At 48.1% G+C, this 21,915-nt stretch overlaps 1 protein-coding gene across 2 annotated transcripts in view; it reads right to left on the bottom strand.

Annotated features, from left to right (window-relative positions):
• GSPT1 (G1 to S phase transition 1) overlaps window positions 1-21,915 on the bottom strand; it is a 560,974-nt gene that overhangs the window by 285,501 nt on the left and 253,558 nt on the right. For both annotated transcript variants that reach the window (XM_069210181.1, XM_069210182.1), the window contains exon 8: window positions 10,665-10,819. In XM_069210181.1, coding sequence (XP_069066282.1) covers window positions 10,665-10,819 — 155 coding nt within the window. The remainder of the gene's footprint in view (window positions 1-10,664; window positions 10,820-21,915) is intronic.

Raw genomic sequence — 21,915 nt, 5'->3', positions numbered from 1 at the left:
CATCCCTGGTGGTCTAGTGGCCATCAGAAGTATTTTCTTTTTCTTTTCTTCTCTGTCGCTCTCACTCTTGCATTTTCAACCATTTTTTCTTCTCTCATCCCTCGTTTTTCCTTAGTACTTTTTCCTTTCTACCCTCTTCCTCTGCCCCCCACTGCAAAGCACCTTTCTCGCCCTCCCAGCGGACTGCTCACCGGCCCCTCTCCCCTTCTTAATGGTGTGGCACGCCAAAGGAAAGCCCGTCTGCGCCCGTCCACGTCTGGACCGTGCCCAGCACCAGGAACCCTGGATCTCCGTTAAACCACCCCCTGGACTGCCTCTGTTAGGACTCTGAGATCCTCCTCCGCCTCCACACCCAGCGTCTCAGCAACTGCTGCACCATCTTCCCCCAAGGACCTTTCAACTGCGTGAACTGCAACTTCAGCGCCAACCTCAAGAAACCGAAGGTACTCTCCGCACACAAAGATACCAACAACTTCCACAACTCCATCAACTGCCTGCTCCTCAACATCTGCTCCCTCCACAAGCACGTCACCAAACTGGGACCTGATCAACACCACCCGACCGGACATCACCTTCCTCACCGAGACCTGGACCAACCCAACCTCAGGTCCAGACAACACCATTCCCGACAGTTACAGCATCCTAAGGAGAGATCGGCACTCCCGCCCAGGTGGAGGACTCGCCATCATACACAAGTTCTCACTACGTGTCAAGGCCGTCCAAGAAAATCACTGCACCACCATGGAACACCTTCACTTCCTGGTCCACTCCATAAACCCCCCCCCCCCCACAGCCCTCCCCCCACCCGCCCCCCCACCCGCCCCCCCCCCACACAGTGCCATCCCCCCCCCACACAGTGCCATCCCCCCCCCCCCACACAGTGCCATCCCCCCCCCCCCCCACACAGTGCCATCCCCCCCCCCCCCCCACACAACTCTGGCGTTAGTCGACTACCTCCTCGGCGATCTGAAAATCCACCTCGAGGACCGCACCTACCAAAACACCACCGCTCTACTCGACAACCTCAACCACCCTCGGCCAGCTGGTCTCCACACCCACAAACATTAGACCCCGTCTTAGCCTGAAGTGCCCGGATCACCATCAAGACCATCTCCACCCCAGACTGGACCAACCAACGCTGCATACACTTCACAATCACCGCACCTGCCAGCTGCGCCCACACTTCCAGCACACCCCACCCCCACCCCCACCCCCAGGAAATGGAACTAAATTACCAACAAGCATCTCATTGCTCGCAAAATACCTCCATCCCACTCCGACGATGCCAACGCAGCAGCATGCAATCGCAATGCATGGATCACCGAATGACCGACACTCTAGCCCCTCTCCGGCTGACATCGGCCCAACGCATACCTAGGAAGACTAGCTGGTTCACCACCGAACTCCATCAATCAAAACGTATTGGCAGACGTTTAGAGGAAAATAATGGAACAGCCAATCCAGTGAAGACCTCGCCTCATTCAAAGCAGCAACTGCCGCCCAACCAACAAAAAATCAAGAACGCAAGGAAGGACGCAATCCGGTTGCGCATCAACTCCTCTGCACACAACTCGAAGGAACTCTTATCAGTCCTCAAATTAACAGATTCCACCCCCCTCCGAAGCTATCAGCATCCCCAGTCACAGAACCTATGCGACAAACTTGTCTCTGTTTTCCACCACAAGATACAGGACATCTACGACAGCTTCCTGTCACCTGGTATCGGAACCTGCAACAGACCCCCTAAATTTGAGGCCACCAACTCACTGGACAGCTCCCAGTCCAGCTTATGCAGCAATCCTAGCACAGAGATAGAACTCCTGGCAGCCACTGACATCAGATTACTCCTAGACCGTGGCCACACCGCAGCACTCATACTCCTCAACCTCTCAGCAGCTTTCGACACGGTCTCCCACAGCACCCTGCACACCATGACATAGGAATCCGCGGAAGAGCCCTGGAATGATCCTCCCAAGAGGAGACGGAGGGTCAGACTCCCACCCTACACCTCCAGATCCACAGGAGTCAACTGCAGAGTCCCACAAGGATCCTTACTGAATCCTTCACCGTTCAATGTATACATGGCCCCTCTTGCTGCCATTGTCAGAAGCCACGGTATGAACATCTTGTCATTTGCCGATGACACAACTCATCATTTCCATCGCCGAAGACCTGGACACAGCCAAAAGGAACTTACAAGCAGGAATGGAAGGCATTGCCACCTGGATGAGAGAAGGCTGCCTCAGCTCAACTCTGACAAGACAGAGCTCATCACCTTCAGAAATATCACCTTAGGTTGGCACGACTTCTGGTGCCCCACATCCCCCAGCACCGACCGAGCACGCCCGCAACTCAGGAATCATCCTTGACTCCTACCTATACATGACCCGCCAGGTAAACGGTCACCTAATCCTGGTGGCACACACTCAGAAAACTCCGGAAGATCTTCAGATGGATCCCAGCATACTGTTGCAGGACAGTCACACATACCTTAGTCACGAGCAAAATCGATTACTGCAACACCCTCTATGCCAGTACCTCAACTCGGAACATCAAAAAACATCAACTCATCCAGAACGCCGCCAGACTCATTCTGGACATCCCTCGCTGAGAACATCTCCCAACACCTGTGGACCCCTCCACTGGCTACCACCTTCAAGCTGCTCACCTACACGTACAAGGCCATACACAACGCAGGACCAGACTTCCTAAACCACTGCGCCCTCCTTCCACACCTCCGCCAGATCCCTCCGCTCCACCCAGATGGCCCTGGCCACCTTCCCTCACATCCGCAAAACCACCGCCAGAGGACAATCTTTTACCTACACAGCAGCGAAGAGATGGAACAACCTCCCCCTTTACCTCAGACAAAGCCTGTTGCTCACCATCTTCAGGAAGAACCTCAAGACATGGCTCTTTCGGATGAGGCCCCTGCCCTCCCTCTCCCAGCGCCTTGAGACCCTCATGGGTGAGTAGCCGCGCTTTACAAATATTGAACATTCTGGACTGCTGCGGGACATAAGGCGCAGTCTTGCGCGGGTGATAGCACAGCTTGCAGAGATTGATGGCACACCTACAGAATCTGACATTGACTCCCGCTTCTGCAAACTAACTACTTCTGGATACATTTCACGACCTACCGGAAAGGGAAGCATGTTATGTGGGGAAATACACTGATGCCCGTAGATATGGGGAGTGCAGGAAGCTGGCTTGGTGTGTGTGTGTGTGTTTACACCTCTTACCAGGTCCAGGTAACCTTTTATTAGTTAGTAACAGGGTCAAGGAAACCAGGGCTCTAGGGGTAGCTGTGGATGAGCAGCCAAGACGTATCTAGGTGCAGTGTAAAGCACTTGAATACCACACTAGTCACACAGCAACTTACGACACATGAAAGAAACCACACCGGGTTATAAAAAAAATAAAAGGTGCTTTATTATGGCAACACTAAACTAGATTACTTATAAGCAGTCCCCCAACTGGAGGCAAGAACACACTAAATACTTATACAGTGATAGGCTGGAATTAGCATAAGAAACAGCAAGCATTGGTTAAGAAATAGCAGGAAATAGCTAGGGCCTCAGGGGAGGGTCAAACCAAATACTAAACTAGTGGTATGAGAAGTTAGGTCCCCCACCCAAGGATGTGGAGTAGTTAGGCAGGAACTAGGAGAACTCAGAACCCCAAGAGGTGAGTACTTAGATGAGCCCCAGCGACCAAGACAGCAGAGTTAAGTTACCTGGTCTTGTCATTGGCTAACAAGGGGACTTGGAAAAGGAAAGAACAAAGAGAAACTCAAAGGTGAATTCCGGATGAGGGGACCTGCAAAAGAAGGTGACAGAGTCCAGTCCATGCAGGAGTGTCCAGGTGAGGCAGGAGCCACTGCCCACACATCTGTGGGAGAAGAACTGGGTAGACGGTGGAAGCTGAAGGTCAGCTGTGGAGCCCAGGAGCTGCAGGAGTCCCTGAAGTTGTGCAAAGGCTGTCTCAAGCCGGTTGTGAGGTCACAGAAAGGTCCAGTAGTCAGGAGGACCACCAACAAGCCTTGGCAAGTGCAAATCCGGGCAGAAGAGGATTTGCAGAGGTGAAGAGGACTAGCAAGGTCCAGGCGACTCAACTCAAGGAGGCGAGTCTGGGATGACCCTCAGCAGCTGGGAGAGTCACAGAGAAGAGTCTCACACGAACAGTAGGCAGCCCCACAGGCAGCAGGCACAGGAGTCACAGTGAGGCCCACTCAGCACACCTGAAGAGGAGTCTCATGTCGCTTGAACAGCAGGAAGGAGACTGCTTTGCAGGAAGTAGTGCTGGAGCCGGGGATACACATGCCTGAAGATCACTTGGAGGCAGAACAAACAAGCCTTGGTAGCTGCAAGAGTCAAGGTTCAGAGGGATACTGTCCTGTGAGGAGAAGCAAGGGCTTTCGGTCTCCCCAGTTGGACAGCTGGTAAAGAGGACCAAGGGGACTACTCCAGACCACCTCCTGTGATGCAGGATCCACACAGCTCCAGAGGAGAGAAGATCCATGCAGCAGGTGTCGATGCAGTTGGAGCCTGCAGATGCAGGGGTGCGCCTCCTTCACTCCAAGGGAGATTCCTTCTTGCGCAAGCTGAATACTCGTCACCCTCAGAGGATGCACAGCGGAGTCATCACTGAAGTTGCAGATTGTCGGTTCCTGGAGGGTACAGTTGCAGTCCCAGTGGCCAGTAGATTAAGTAAACGATGAAGAAGAGTCCTGCTGGAAATGTGTGTGTCAAATATGAGGACCCACGCAAGAAGGAGACCCTAAACAACCCAGGAGCCTAGCAGGGTGACCACCTATCAGGATGGGGATGTGAGGTCACCTGCCTGACCTGGCCACCACATGCTCCGGGGGGGCCTCTGCTCACCTTTGATTCAAGACAAGATGGCAGAATAACGTGGTCACCTAGAGGAGCTCTGGGCACCACCCCCAAGGTGGCGATGGACAGGGGAGTGGTCACTTCCTTTTCCATTGTCCTGTTTCGCGCCTGAGCAGGGACCTGGGGCCCCTGGACTGATGCAAACCAGTTTATGCAAGGAGGGCACCAAATGTGCCCTTCAAAGTAAACCAGTGGCTTGGGGAGGCTACCCCTCCAAAGCCATGTAACACCTATTTCTAAGGGAGAGGATATTACCTTTTTCTCCTACATGAAATCCTTTGCTCTACCTTCCTCAGCCTGAGCTGGTCAAGCAGCATGAGGTCAGAAATCAGTCTGAGGGGTGACAGCGCGGGCTGCCTGGAAAACCTCACAAAATTAGTAGGAGCATTGCTGTGGGTCCACTAAAGAGCCCCCAGAGTGCATGTAAATAATGCAGCCAATAATGGCAACAGTATTGGGTTATGATTCCGACATGTTTGATATCAAACATCCCCAGGTTCGGAGTTACCATTATATAGCTGAACACCTGTGTTAAGTATACGTGTAAAAAGGCTTCCCGGTACTTCCGAAGTCCCGTGTAATAGATCTGGAGTTCGTAGGGGCACCTCTGCTTAGGTACCGGCACACCCTGCCCTCTGGGCTAGGAGGGGTGACTTAGTGACATGGTGCAGTGATCTGTAGTGAAAAGGTGCATGCATCTTTTCATGCAGGCTGCAATGGTAGGCCTGCAGACATCTTTTGCATGGACTCCCATAGGTGGCATAGTACAAGTTGCAGCCCATGTGGAACCCCTGGTGCCCCAATGCCCTTGGTATCTAAGTACCATATACTAGGGACTTTTATGGGGGCTCCAGTATGCCTATTGTGGGGTATGCCAAGTCCTAAGCAACCAAATTTATGGGGAGAGAACCCAGTCACTGTGGTCCTGGTTAGCAGAACCCAGGGAACACAGCATGCAAAAAATGGGGCGAACCATGTAAAAAAAAAAAAAAAAGTTACTTTCCTACAAACAGCTAAAGGTAGCTGATGTGGAGGCTCTGGTGTTAGGTGTCCCAGAGACCGTGAACTGTGAGATCCTGTAGGTGAGTACCCCATCCTGGTAAGGGACGCATCCTCTGTGAGAATATTCTGGGGAACAAGGATGAAGAATGGTCGCCCCTTTAATAGCTTTTGTGTGTTCCACCACTGTAGAGTGTGGGAAGTGCAGCTGTTTACCAACACTAGATCTTGTAGAGAGGAGTGGGACACATTTACCATAGGCACATAGTCAATTAATGACACTAGTCAATAAATAGATCCACACCAAATTACAAAAACAACAAGTATGCTTATTTATGTTTAGGCACCAGAATCAATAAGATCAGGTAAGTACATTTAACAACAAAATAAACTCAGATTTCAGAAATCAAGTGTGCATTTTTCAGCAGCAGCAATTTATCCAATGGAGGGAAAACGAATACTGCATACAGGTATAGTACAGTTAATTAGAGAACCAAGCTTCAGGACTTAAGGTAAGTAATGGCCAAGGTCCAAGGCCACACCAACAGGTCACATCGGATAGCATTGGGGCAGCCAGGTGCCGTACAGCACTGGAGTCCCATTGTTAGTCCAATTAACACTGGATGGCAAACAAATAACTTAGATTAACTAGTAACTAAATTAAACAATTTATAGCAGTACAAGAGCACAAGGCAGACTAATAGATATAAGATAATGTCACTCCAATTGCAACAAATGCATCAAAAACTAAAGGTAAGGCAAAGCAAACGGAGAAATAAGATTTATTGTTTATTTACTTAAAACCATAACACATAAAAAAAAAAAAAAAAAAAAAACACTATATAAAATGGTAAAAAAAAAAAAAAGAAAGATAGGACATTTCTAGTATTACTAAGTTTCCATCTAATAATTATGTACTTTGTTCAGTCATTTCGATTCGTGCTCTGTAGGAGTTCGTTTTAAAAGCTGGTTGAGTATTGCTACTTAAGATTTTGCATTGCTCCAGTTTGAGTAGAGCAGCGCTTGATGCCATTGTAGTCCATTGTCAGGCACTGAGCCGGACCACCGACTGTAGATCAACAGGGGGGGGGTGGGGGGGGGGAGAGGGGGAGACAGTCCTGCTCGTTTTAGATCCTGCTTTTGTGACGGCTGCAATAGAAACTTTACCAAGGCACAATTCAACTGTAGGTCATGAGGTGCAAAGCACACTGAGGAAATGCCCGATTGAAAGTGTGCTGGGACCCTGCTAACCAGGCCCTAACACCAGTATTCTTTCCCTAAACTGTACCTTTGCTTCCACAATTGGCACACCCTGGCATCAAGGTAAGTCCCATGTAACTGGTACACCTGGTACCAAGGGCCCTGATGCCAGGGAAGGTCTCTAAGGGCTGCAGCATGTCTTATGCCACCCTGGGGACCCCTCACTCAACACATGCATACTGCCTCACAGCTTGTGTGCGCTGCTAGGGAGAAAAAGTCTAAGTCGACATGTGACTCTCCTCAGAGTGCCATGCCAACCTCACACTGCCTGTGGCATAGGTAAGTCACCCCTCTAGCAGGCCTTAGAGTATATGGTCTGGGAGTTTGTCAAACACGAACTCCATAGTTCCTTAATGGCTACACTGAAACATGGGAAATTTGTTATCAAACTTCTCAGCACAATAAATGCACACTGATGCCAGTGTGGGATTTATTGTAACATGCACCCAGAGGGCATCTTAGAGATGCCCCCTGAACACCAATCCAACATGTAGTGGGGCTGACAAGTTTCTGCCAGCCTGCCACAACCAGATGAGTTTCTGGCTTCATGGGGTGAGTGCCTTAGTCACTCTGTGGCCGGGAACAAAGCCCGCACTGGGAGGATGTGCTTCTCACCTCCCCCCTACAGGAACTAACAACTGGCGGGACACAGCCCCCACTTTTGGCAGCAAACCCAGAGGAGATCATGAGAAAAACAAGGAGTCACTTACCAGTCAGGACAGCCCCTAAGGTGCCCTGAGCTGAGGTGATCCTGCCTTTAGAAATCCTCCATCTTAGTTTTGGAGGATTCCCCAATAGGATTAGGGATGTGCCCCCCTCCCCACAGGGAGGAGGCACAAAGAGGGTGTAGCCACCCTCCAGGACAGTAGCCATTGGCTACTGCCCTCCCAGACCTAAACACCCCCCTAAATTTATTATTTAGGGGCACTCAAGAACCCAGGAAATCTGATTCCTGCAACCTGAACTACAAAGGACTGCTGACCTACAAGCCTGCAGAGACGACAACTGCTTTGACCCCCACCCCTACCGGCCTGTCTCTGGAGTCGAAAACCTGCAACCAGCGACGCATCCAACAAGGACCAGCGACTTCTGAAGTCTCAGAGGACTGCCCTGACCCCCAGGACCAAGAAACTCCCCTGAGCAGTGGCTCTGCTCAACAACCTGCAACAAACTTGCAACTTTTCTTCAACTTTAAAGATCTTCCCGCTGGAATCTTCACTTCACACTCTGCACCCGACGTCCCTGGCTCGAGATCCAGAGAACCAACATCACCGGGAGGACTCCCCGGCGACTGACCCCGTTAGTAGCCCGAGACGACACTCCTGGCCCCGCCACAGCGACACCTGCAGAGAATCCAGAGGCTCCCCCTGACCGCGACTGCCAGACCCCCGGGTCCCTCCATTGAAACCTATACAAAACCCGATGCCTGCTTTGCCCACTGCACCCGGCCACCCCTGTGCCGCTGAGGGTGTGTTTTGCGTGCCTACTTGTGTCAACCCCGTCCCCCCCAACCCCCCAACCACCCGTGCTCTACAAAACCCCCCTGGTCTGCCCCCTGAGGACTAACACAAAATAGAGCATTAGAATTCTATTTTTGCCAGTATCTTACCTCTAAGGGGAACCCTTGGACTCTGTGCACACTATTTCTTACTTTGAAATAGTATGTACAGAGCCAACTTCCTACACCTATAACAAACAAATTATAAATAAAATCAGCACTAGGGATCCAGACAACAGTACCTAACCTTAACATGCAAAGGACGCCCCAACACGTTGGTTCCTCTACTTCAGGTATACAATCCATTTCCTGCCATCAGATACAACTACTCTTTGCTACAGCTCCTGTGGGATAGCTGTGAGAAACTGAACCAATCAATGAGAGCTACCGCTGATACAAGGAAAACTACCACCTTCTGTTGCCAGACAAGTAGTACCTATCAATAACTCTTTCCATTTGCTGGATTTGCAATCATTTGCCAAATTATGTGGGAGAGAGCAGGGGCGTATATCTTGGCGGATAGTCAATGTGCCCACTGAAACAGATGAAGGCATGTACTGCCTAAGGCGGCCATCTACCAGAGTGCGCAGATACTCAATCTGAACAACCATGCAATAATGAACACTTCGAACAGCCCAAACATTACTCCCTGGGAGACACTATTAATCTTGCTAACTCAAATCATGATCTTTTTAGTGAGCACCAAGATCTAAGCATCTGGGGTATCTTTGAGGGCCAAAATGAGTGTAACCCCGAAGTCATACCAGATTACAAAAGAAATTCCTTTCATTTCCTTGTCGCCAATGGTACTGTTTGTGTTACTGTTGGTGCCAAACGTGGTTTCTACATTTCCAACAATTCCCTTAGTATCCATGAACAAACAGATCACATGAAACACAACATTAAGGAGCTCCACACGATACAGGAATGGCCTACTTTAAACATATGAGAAATATAGCCATGGCGCACCAGCAGTTTTGGGGAATGAAAATCTTCAAATTAATTATGCCAAAAATACATATTATACTAACACTTTACAGATTGATAAGAAATAATGATGTGCAATTTCAATCAAATTTGTTCTAGTGAAGGCATTTTCCATGCTTTTTCTCTAACTGATGTGATAGTAACAGTATGATGAAAAATATAATGAAATTCAGTTTGTGTTAAGTATTAACAACTTAAATTGTCAAATTTGCTTTAGATGTGCACCTGAGGTAAAAAGGAAGGACAGTTTAAAAATGACTACACTTCTGACTATTTATTGGAATGCCATTTTGCATCGGCCATGTTGTCTTGAAACCAGATTTGCAATGTACCCCTACGTAGTACCAACTTTGTCATGTGACTCCTTGCATTGCCCGTGTGAAGGAAACCTACAACAGCAAAAAGATTTCCACATTTGTTTGCATCATATGCTTAACAACATCATAAATGCAAAGTTGATGTTGAAATGTATTTACTTTGTTAGTAGACATGTGTTCCGCATTTGGCAGTAGCAGCCGGAGAGCAACCTTTACCAGGTTCCACTGCCTTTCTTTTCACATGTGAATGCACGGACACAGGCTACTAATATGAACGTCCCTCTTCCACTGGCCAATACTTGCTGTAATGGAGTTTAAATTTAGTACCAGATAACACATTCAGTCACAAAATCACACAGCCTTGAACTTATGTGCACAACTAAATAGAAATGTAAACATAAAAATTACGTTGGGATTGAAGCCAAAAAAAAGGTATGGGAAAAAAACAGACTTCAAGACCAACTCAAATTGTCAGAAGGAGGCAAGATATATGAAATATTATCCTCGGATTTGTTGTGCAAGATTAAATTAAAGCACACCTACACATGTTAAGGAACAATCACAGAAGACCAAATTTCTATTAAACCACTCCTGTTTTAAAGTCTAATACACGTGTAGACTAGATTCCTAGAGAACATCCTCTGGATGACCACAACTGCTCACTTGCAGGTTATACACAACTATGTAAGTTAAAAGAAGAAAACATACCTATCAAAGCTCCAGTTTACAGTTGGATCATCCATTTTATTTACAAGAACTATTAAATGTTTCACACCAGCTGTTTTTGCCAACATGGCATGTTCTCTGGTCTGCCCACCTTTCTCAAATCCAGTTTCAAATTCGCCTTTTCTTGCAGATATTACCTAAATTAAGGAAATAAAACAGTATTCGACTTTCTATTTCAACTTGACAGTTAGTACATTTAAGTTACTAAATGACAGTAACTTGTGAAAACCTACAATGTGCTGTAATCCTTTACCTACTCTTAACTCTTGTTCCTCCTTTGGACAAGAACAGTAATTACGCTGAAGCACTTTATAAAACATATGCTTACCTGAGATTACATATTCCATGATCCAATTTTTCTCCATATACCAATCATTTTAATCAGCTACTTTCACCAAAATGATCCAAGTGAACAAAACCAAGACCAAAGCTCACAATACGTTATGTTAGGAAACATACAACTGAATTTTAGCCAGGCAACACAGACGTACCTGGTAACCTCTACAAAAGATGGTCGCAGGGGAGTTGAGACCCCCCCCCCTACCTGTTTCCAACCTGCCCTCTTAGATTAAAATATGGAACGCAGTTCACAAGTACCATATGTGAGCATGGAATTGAGGTATGGTGTTGGTAATGAAAGGAGTTTCAACAGCAACACAATAGACATTAAGTTTATATCCACCAGCTTAAACTCTGAAGTCAAGTGAACAAATTTCGCAGAGAATTTGAGAGGTGACAAAGGGGTGCTAAAATGTCACACGATAACTGTGTAACATATCCGAGCATTCACTCCCAATTAAAGTGGAAGTTAACATTTGAGGAAGCCTAACTGGTTGATAGATTTTAAACTGTCCTGTATTAAAAGCGTGGGTGGTATACTTAACTCTAGGTTAAAACATTTGATAAATATAGCACAACAAAAAAGCTAAACCAGAAGTAGCAAGTGCACTATAGAAAATGAAGCTAGTCACCACCCTGTAACAATAGTAGTGCAGCTTGATAGTGTCTCATCCACTCCGTGGGGGCAGAAATCTAAAGGTTAGATCTCAAAATCTCAGTAAAGATGGTAGTTGAAAGGTAAACTGTAATGTGACTCCTAAATTATGTCAACATACAGCAGAACTGTTCTAGTTGTTGTTCCATTAATGAACCTGTCAACGGAATTGTGGGTTGACCACTTGTTAAGCGAATGATAGCGGGACCTCCTCATGATGCATACCATAGAAATACCACCATACTTTTGTTGCTGTAACAAAATTTAAGGAACAACTCAAAGTTCTTCAAACTTTGAATAAACTAGTAATTATTGATTAGGCTGCTAGCAATTACATTTGTTGCATAGCCTCAAAAACATTTTAAACAGTCTGTAAGAAAGTGCTTATTTTTGACATGGTTACCCGGCAGTATCCCTTTATTAATGGGACTAGAGTAGAAGCCTGAAGTATACAGGTGCCTGTGTCAACATGGTGCCAAAAAGAAAATGTTGCTTACCAGTAGACATCTCTTCGTGGCATGCAGTGCTGTAGATTCATATGCTATGAATAAGCTCACCATCAAGTGTTGGGTTCAGAGTGATATAACTTGTTTTTCTCCAAAGAAGCTTTTGATGTCACGGGATCGAGAGACTCCTCCTTTTGGTAACACTGTGCATGGGCACCAAGTCCTTTGTTAAATAGTTTCTCCGCAGGCGGGAGAGTGACGTAGGGAAAAGAGTAGGATAGAAAATATGTCCAACAATGTACCTACATATGTACAATATTTACATGTTAATAAATTGCAAAGGCCACATGAATCCAGGGAGGAGGGAGGGCAGATTTGAATCTACAGCACTACATGCCACAAACAGATTTCTACTACTAAGTTACATTTTCCGTTCGAGGACGTGTAGCTGTAGATACACCTGCTATGCATAGACTGTAAAGCAGTCCCTCCATCAAGCAGTGGCTAGCGTGCAGGAGTTGCAATTGTTTGAAAGAGTGCTGGCCAACATTTGCCTGTTGACGTGCAAATACAACTAAACAATGTTTTGTAAAGGTATGCGGAGTAGGCCATGTAGCTACTTTACAAATATCTGCTATAGGTACGTTAACTAAAAATACCATAGATGCACCTTTTTTTCCTAGTGGAGTGCACTTTAGGTGATGAAGTTAAATGTTGTTTGGCTTTATCAAAGCAAGTTTGACTACATTTGACTATCCATCTAGCTATAGTTGCTTTAGAGATAGGCTCTCCTTTAAATGGCATTGAAAAAGCCACAAAAATGTGTTTTGTTTTTCTCAAGTCTTTAGTTTTGTCTATATAATACATACAAGCCCTTTTAACATCAAGAGTGTGTACAGCCCTTTCCGCTACAGAATCTGGTTGGAAACTGTTAATTCAATTGACTGATTGATATGAAATTGTGAAACTACTTTTAGGAGTAATTTTGGATTACCTTAAGTGACCTCTGCAACAACAAACTCTACCTTGTGAGAAGCCCACCAACTGTACCAACAGGGCTCCCCAGCTGTCCTGAGCCAGAGTCCACCCGAGTAGCACCCCTTTTGGACACAACGAAGTTGCCTGCAGCCTCTGCATGCAGGCCCCCTCTCCCACAGCCTGGTGGTGAAAGAAAACCAGACACCTATAGCAACCACTGCACCCGACTCTCTGGATGACTACTGCTGAGGGCCACCGGTGCCAACGACGTCACACGCTCCCCTGAGCTTGTGTCCACCCTGGCTGACCACCTGCTGGACACCCGATGACACCTGCAGTCTCAACAAACAGGGCCCTGGACCGCAGTACTTCTTAACGGTGAAACGAGACGCCAAACGACACCCCAGCATCAGTCGCCCTGTAGACAAGGACCAACGGTACACCTAACTTACTGGACATCTCAAGTCTTCAACTTGATTGTTGTCCCCAACTGGCTTCCTAGCCAGAGCCCGTCTTCACGAGGACCAAACTACCATAGGAAACTAGTGGGAACCAATGCTGTACAGCACCTTTGCACTCGGCTGCCTTGGTGCCGCCCAGTGTGACCTCCTGGTGTGGTTCTGATGTGCCCAGTACTTACCTTAACGCCCTGAGACTGGCTTTGCAAGTCATTGTTAACCCTATGTTTGCTGAACATTTTTTTTCCTCCATAGGATAACATTGAGAGAACTCTGAAAATTGCACTAAGTGTTGATTTTTGAAACAGCAACATATTTATGATAAGTCTACTTACCGGATTACAAAGTTCTTCGGTATGAAACATATAAAAATAACTTTTTCTAAATTGGTCTCGGATTTGTTTTTTGAGTGGGTCTCATTTATTGCCTCTGAATAAAAGGGCTTAGCACAACCCTCTGATAAGCATAACTGGTCACTCACACTACCACAAATAGAGCATAAGTCCCATCTAGTTTTGCCTCTGCAATACCAATTGGGGATCCTCTGGACTCTCTGCACAGTGTACTTCATTTTAGTGCACTATATGGAGAGCCAGCTTCCTACATTAATGGAAGAGCAGTGGGGGTCTGCAACTGCAATCTGCTTTTGCTGATACCACTTTGGTAGTAAGTAACGACGCAAGTAAATCCAAAAATTGCCTTTAGTTAAATTGCCATTTTTGAACCCAGTATTTTTCCAAATTCTTAAAAGTACTGAAAGGTCCCTGGTTAGGTCCCTGTAGCTCGAAAGTAAGTTTTAAAATCTTATTTTAGTGAGGAGTGCAATAACCTGTTAGAATTTCTTTTGTCTCGAACTCAAAAAGGTCCACGCTTTAGAAAAATAATGAGTACCTTAGAGGACAGGGTTGTAGAGCTCAATGTCATCCCTTACCTTCAGCTTACTCATAAGCAGTTAAGGACCCTCTGTAACGGATACAAAATAAAAACCGTGTAGATCAAGGCAGTGCAAATGAGAGAGAGAACTGGAACCCCCACCACTTGAGTGGAGCCTATACAACAGGTGTCTAGGACACATCCCTTTAAAGAGGACAACTCCGGTTCCTCAAGATCCAGAGAAACACTCTCTGAAGGAGATTTGTTTTAGAAAGAGTGCCTAGGAGACTTGCCCTGGAAGACCGAATCCTAGCAATAGAGATAAGAGAATTGGGTTTAGCACCAATGGATGGTGGCAGCAATTTCATAACCAGGGAAAGAGTAGAGCACTGTGACTCTAAAATCCCCAAAGGGACTGTCCCCAAATATGAGGAAGGTGATGATATCACCTAACGGTTCACAGCCTAGGAGAGGCCTAGTTTAGCCGGAAAACTCACTAAACATCATTGGGGCTCTCCTCTGTGGGAACCGTTCTAAGTGCAGGGATAGACTCCTGACACTGAAAGGTGCAGATAAAAGGTCTTATGACCTCATGAACCCTACCCTGATCAAGGGCTATGGGCTTACTCCTGATGAGTACAAAAGAAAATGCAAGAAGATTTTGGGGTGGGGCGGTTAGTCAGTCCTGGATTGATTTTGTGGACTTCTAAGTGAAGACACTAGATGGTTGGTTAGAAAGTAACAATGTGCATGATTACAAAAGTCTTTACAATTTAGTAATGAAAGAGCATCTGTTGAGTAATAGTGTGCAGGAAAAGTTACATCAGTACCTGGTAAACCTAGGTGCAATTTCTCCCCATGAATTGGGGAAGAAGGAAGACCTCTGCACCTAAACAAGGGTGACCAAAACTTTCACTGGTGGGGGGAGACCATGTAGGAAGCTGGCCTGGTGTGTGGTGTTTACCTAAGGTCCAGGTATCGCCTCTTAGTGAGGTGTAGGCTGTGTCAAGAAGCCAGGCTATTTAGCGGTAGCTGTGGATGAGCAGCCAAGGCTCATCTACTGCTCATGCAATACCACTGTAGTCACACAGCACTTATACACATGAAAGAAAAACACTCAGTTGTACAAAAATAAAGGTACTTTATTTTAGAACAAATATCAAAGTACTAGAAGGGCAACCCTTCAACAAGAGGCAAGTAATACACTAAATATATACACTACTAAACAGTAATAGATATAGAAAAGGTTAGAAAACAGTACAAATAGCAATAACCAATAGTGGCACTAGGAGGAGCCCAAACCACGTACTAAAAAAATGGAATGCAAACACAGGACTCCACTCCACCTAGGTAAGTGGAATGTGTAGAGGGGAGCTGGGAGTACCAGAAAACAACAGAGGTAAGTAACACGGTACCCCCCCTCCCCCACCCCCCAGTTACTAGGAAAGCAGGAATAGATCATTGGTATTTCCCTAAACCACCCAAAAGGAAGAAAAAGTGAAGACGACACCCAGACAAGACTGAAAGAAACCAACCGTGGATTCCTCAAGAAGACCTGTGGAGAGTGGGGACCAAGTCCAAAAGTCACAGTGGAGTCCAGGAGGAGTAGGAGCTCCTACCCACCCAGCTGTAGTTGCAGGAGTTGGTTGTAAGGAAATGCCTCCTTGGCATGGTTGCCCCCTGACTTTTTGCCTTTGCTGATGCTATGTTTACAATTGAAAGTGTGCTGAGGCCTGCTAACCAGGCCCCAGCACCAGTGTTCTTTCCCTAACCTGTACTTTTGTGTAAAGAAATGGCTCCCTGTTGCAGTTACCCCCCCACTTTTTGCCTGATACTGATGCTGACTTGACTGAGAAGAGTGCTGGGACCCTGCTAACCAGGCCCCAGCACCAGTGTTCCTTCACCTAAAATGTACTTTTGTATCCACAAATGGCAGACCCTGGCATCCAGATAAGTCCCTTGTAACTGGTACTTCTAGTACCAAGGGCCCTGATGCCAAGGAAGGTCTCTAAGGGCTGCAGCATGTCTTATGCCACCCTGGAGACCTCTCACTCAGCACAGACACACTGCTTGCCAGCTTGTGTGTGCTAGTGAGGACAAAACGAGTAAGTCGACATGGCACTCCCCTCAGGGTGCCATGCCAGCCTCTCACTGCCTATGCAGTATAGGTAAGACACCCCTCTAGCAGGACTTACAGCCCTAAGGCAGGGTGCACTATACCATAGGTGAGGGTACCAGTGCATGAGCATGGTACCCCTACAGTGTCTAAACAAAACCTTAGACATTGTAAGTGCAGGGTAGCCATAAGAGTATATGGTCTGGGAGTTTGTCAAACACGAACTCCACAGCACCATAATGGCTACCCTGAAAACTGGGAAGTTTGGTATCAAACTTCTCAGCACAATAAATGCACACTGATGCCAGTGTACATTTTATTGTAAAATACACCCCAGAGGGCACCTTAGAGGTGCCCCCTGAAACTTAACCGACTATCTGTGTAGGCTGACCAGTTTTAGCAGCCTGCCACAAACCGAGACATGTTGCTGGCCCCATGGGGAGAGTGCCTTTGTCACTCTGAGGCCAGTAACAAAGCCTGCACTGGGTGGAGATGCTAACACCTCCCCCAGGCAGGAATTGTCACACCTGGCGGTGAGCCTCAAAGGCTCACCTCCTTTGTGCCAACCCAGCAGGACACTCCAGCTAGTGGAGTTGCCCGCCCCCTCCGGCCAGGCCCCACTTTTTGGCGGCAAGGCCAGAGAAGATAATGAGAAAAACAAGGAGGAGTCACTGACCAGTCAGGACAGCCCCTAAGGTGTCCTGAGCTGAGGTGACTAACTTTTAGAAATCCTCCATCTTGCAGATGGAGGATTCCCCCAATAGGGTTAGGAATGTGACCCCCTCCCCTTGGGAGGAGGCACAAAGAGGGTGTACCCACCCTCAGGGCTAGTAGCCATTGGCTACTAACCCCCCAGACCTAAACACGCCCTTAAATTTAGTATTTAAGGGCTACCCTGAACCCTAGAAAATTAGATTCCTGCAACTACAAGAAGAAGGACTGCCTAGCTGAAAACCCCTGCAGAGGAAGACCAGAAGACGACAACTGCCTTGGCTCCAGAAACTCACCGGCCTGTCTCCTGCCTTCCAAAGATCCTGCTCCAGCGACGCCTTCCAAAGGGACCAGCGACCTCGACATCCTCTGAGGACTGCCCCTGCTTCGAAAAGACAAGAAACTCCCGAGGACAGCGGACCTGCTCCAAGAAAGGCTGCAACTTTGTTTCCAGCAGCCTTGAAAGAACCCTGCAAGCTCCCCGCAAGAAGCGTGAGACTTGCAACACTGCACCCGGCGACCCCGACTCGGCTGGTGGAGATCCAACACCTCAGGAGGGACCCCAGGACTACTCTGATACTGTGAGTACCAAAACCTGTCCCCCCTGAGCCCCCACAGCGCCGCCTGCAGAGGGAATCCCGAGGCTTCCCCTGACCGCGACTCTTTGAATCCTATGTCCCGACACCTGGGAGAGACCCTGCACCCGCAGCCCCCAGGACCTGAAGGACCGGGCTTTCACCGGAGGAGTGACCCCCAGGAGTCCCTCTCCCTTGATCAAGTGGAGGTTTCCCCGAGGAACCCCCCCCTTGCCTGCCTGCAGCGCTGAAGAGATCCCGAGATCTCTCATAGACTAACATTGCGAACCCGACGCTTGTTTCTACACTGCACCCGGCCGCCCCCGCGCCGCTGAGGGTGAAATTTCTGTGTGGGCTTGTGTCCCCCCCGGTGCCCTACAAAACCCCCCTTGGTCTGCCCTCCGAAGACACGGGTACTTACCTGCAAGCAGACCGGAATCGGGGCACCCCCTTCTCTCCATTCTAGCCTATGTGTTTTGGGCACCACTTTGAACTCTGCACCTGACCGGCCCTGAGCTGCTGGTGTGGTGACTTTGGGGTTGCTCTGAACCCCCAACGGTGGGCTACCTTGGACCAAGAACTAAGCCCTGTAAGTGTCTTACTTACCTGGTTAACCTAACAAATACTTACCTCCCCTAGGAACTGTGAAAATTGCACTAAGTGTCCACTTTTAAAACAGCTATTTGTGAATAACTTGAAAAGTATACATGCAATTTTGATGATTTGAAGTTTGTAGGAAGTTGGCTCTGTATGTGCTATTTCAAAGTAAGGAATAGCATGCACAGAGTCCAAGGGTTCCCCTTAGAGGTAAAATAGTGGTAAAAATAGATAATACTAATGCTCTATTTTGTGGTAGTGTGGTCGAGCAGTAGGCTTATCCAAGGAGTAGTGTTAAGCATTTGTTGTACATACACATAGACAATAAATGAGGTACACACACTCAGAGACAAATCCAGCCAATAGGTTTTTATATAGAAAAATATCTTTTCTTAGTTTATTTTAAGAACCACAGGTTCAAATTCTACATGTAATATCTCATTCGAAAGGTATTGCAGGTAAGTACTTTAGGAACTTCAAATCATCAAAATTGCATGTATACTTTTCAAGTTATTGACAAATAGCTGTTTTAAAAGTGGACACTTAGTGCAATTTTCACAGTTCCTAGGGGAGGTAAGTATTTGTTAGGCTAACCAGGTAAGTAAGACACTTACAGGGCTTAGTTCTTGGTCCAAGGTAGCCCACCGTTGGGGGTTCAGAGCAACCCCAAAGTCACCACACCAGCAGCTCAGGGCCGGTCAGGTGCAGAGTTCAAAGTGGTGCCCAAAACACATAGGCTAGAATGGAGAGAAGGGGGTGCCCCGGTTCCGGTCTGCTTGCAGGTAAGTACCCGCGTCTTCGGAGGGCAGACCAGGGGGGTTTTGTAGGGCACCGGGGGGGACACAAGTCCACACAGAAATTTCACCCTCAACGGCGCGGGGGCGGCCGGGTGCAGTGTAGAAACAAGCGTCGGGTTCGCAATGTTAGTCTATGAGAGATCTCGGGATCTCTTCAGCGCTGCAGGCAGGCAAGGGGGGGATTCCTCGGGGAAACCTCCATTTGGGCAAGGGAGAGGGACTCCTGGGGGTCACTTCTCCAGTGAAAGTCCGGTCCTTCAGGTCCTGGGGGCTGCGGGTGCAGGGTCTCTCCCAGGTGTCGGGACTTTGGATTCAAAGAGTCGCGGTCAGGGGAAGCCTCGGGATTCCCTCTGCAGGCAGCGCTGTGGGGGCTCAGGGGGGACAGGTTTTGGTACTCACAGTATCAGAGTAGTCCTGGGGTCCCTCCTGAGGTGTTGGATCTCCACCAGCCGAGTCGGGGTCGCCGGGTGCAGTGTTGCAAGTCTCACGCTTCTTGCGGGGAGCTTGCAGGGTTCTTTAAAGCTGCTGGAAACAAAGTTGCAGCTTTTCTTGGAGCAGGTCCGCTGTCCTCGGGAGTTTCTTGTCTTTTCGAAGCAGGGGCAGTCCTCAGAGGATGTCGAGGTCGCTGGTCCCTTTGGAAGGCGTCGCTGGAGCAGGATCTTTGGAAGGCAGGAGACAGGCCGGTGAGTTTCTGGAGCCAAGGCAGTTGTCGTCTTCTGGTCTTCCGCTGCAGGGGTTTTCAGCTGGGCAGTCCTTCTTCTTGTAGTTGCAGGAATCTAATTTTCTAGGGTTCAGGGTAGCCCTTAAATACTAAATTTAAGGGCGTGTTTAGGTCTGGGGGGTTAGTAGCCAATGGCTACTAGCCCTGAGGGTGGGTACACCCTCTTTGTGCCTCCTCCCAAGGGGAGGGGGTCACAATCCTAACCCTATTGGGGGAATCCTCCATCTGCAAGATGGAGGATTTCTAAAATTCAGAGTCACCTCAGCTCAGGACACCTTAGGGGCTGTCCCGACTGGCCAGTGACTCCTCCTTGTTGCTTTCTTTGTTCCCTCCAGCCTTGCCGCCAAAAGTGGGGGCCGTGGCCGGAGGGGGCGGGCAACTCCACTAAGCTGGAGTGCCCTGCTGGGCTGTGACAAAGGGGTGAGCCTTTGAGGCTCACCGCCAGGTGTTACAGCCCCTGCCTGGGGGAGGTGTTAGCATCTCCACCCAGTGCAGGCTTTGTTACTGGCCTCAGAGTGACAAAGGCACTCTCCCCATGGGGCCAGCAACATGTCTCTAGTGTGGCAGGCTGCTGGAACCAGTCAGCCTACACAGATAGTTGGTTAAGTTTCAGGGGGCACCTCTAAGGTGCCCTCTGTGGTGTATTTTTACAATAAAATGTACACTGGCATCAGTGTGCATTTATTGTGCTGAGAAGTTTGATACCAAACTTCCCAGTTTTCAGTGTAGCCATTATGGTGCTGTGGAGTTCGTGTTTGACAGACTCCCAGACCATATACTCTTATGGCTACCCTGCACTTACAATGTCTAAGGTTTTGTTTAGACACTGTAGGGGTACCATGCTCATGCACTGGTACCCTCACCTATGGTATAGTGCACCCTGCCTTAGGGCTGTAAGGCCTGCTAGAGGGGTGGCTTACCTATACTGCATAGGCAGTGAGAGGCTGGCATGGCACCCTGAGGGGAGTGCCATGTCGACTTACTCGTTTTGTCCTCACTAGCACACACAAGCTGGCAAGCAGTGTGTCTGTGCTGAGTGAGAGGTCTCCAGGGTGGCATAAGACATGCTGCAGCCCTTAGAGACCTTCCTTGGCATCAGGGCCCTTGGTACTAGAAGTACCAGTTACAAGGGACTTATCTGGATGCCAGGGTCTGCCAATTGTGGACACAAAAGTACAGGTTAGGGAAAGAACACTGGTGCTGGGGCCTGGTTAGCAGGCCTCAGCACACTTTCAATTGTAAACATAGCATCAGCAAAGGCAAAAAGTCAGGGGGCAACCATGCCAAGGAGGCATTTCCTTACACAACCCCCCCCCCAAACGAAAGAGGATGAGACTAACCTTTCCCAAGAGAGTCTTCATTTTCTAAGTGGAAGAACCTGGAAAGGCCATCTGCATTGGCATGGGCAGTCCCAGGTCTGTGTTCCACTATAAAGTCCATTCCCTGTAGGGAGATGGACCACCTCAACAGTTTAGGATTTTCACCTTTCATTTGCATCAGCCACTTGAGAGGTCTGTGGTCAGTTTGAACTAGGAAGTGAGTCCCAAAGAGGTATGGTCTCAGCTTCTTCAGGGACCAAACCACAGCAAAGGCCTCCCTCTCAATGGCACTCCAACGCTGCTCCCTGGGGAGTAACCTCCTGCTAATGAAAGCAACAGGCTGGTCAAGGCCATCATCATTTGTTTGGGACAAAACTGCCCCTATCCCATGTTCAGAGGCATCAGTCTGCACAATGAACTGCTTAGAATAATCTGGAGCTTTGAGAACTGGTGCTGAGCACATTGCCTGTTTCAGGGTGTCAAAGGCCTGTTGGCATTCCACAGTCCAGTTTACTTTCTTGGGCATTTTCTTGGAGGTGAGTTCAGTGAGGGCTGTCACAATGGATCCATATCCCTTCACAAACCTCCTGTAATACCCAGTCAAGCCAAGGAATGCCCTGACTTGAGTCTGGGTTTTTGGAGCTACCC

This window comes from Pleurodeles waltl, chromosome 10, assembly GCF_031143425.1.
Source record: "Pleurodeles waltl isolate 20211129_DDA chromosome 10, aPleWal1.hap1.20221129, whole genome shotgun sequence".
Taxonomy (NCBI): Eukaryota; Metazoa; Chordata; class Amphibia; order Caudata; family Salamandridae; genus Pleurodeles; species Pleurodeles waltl.
This window is presented reverse-complemented; position numbering and strand designations above follow the sequence as displayed.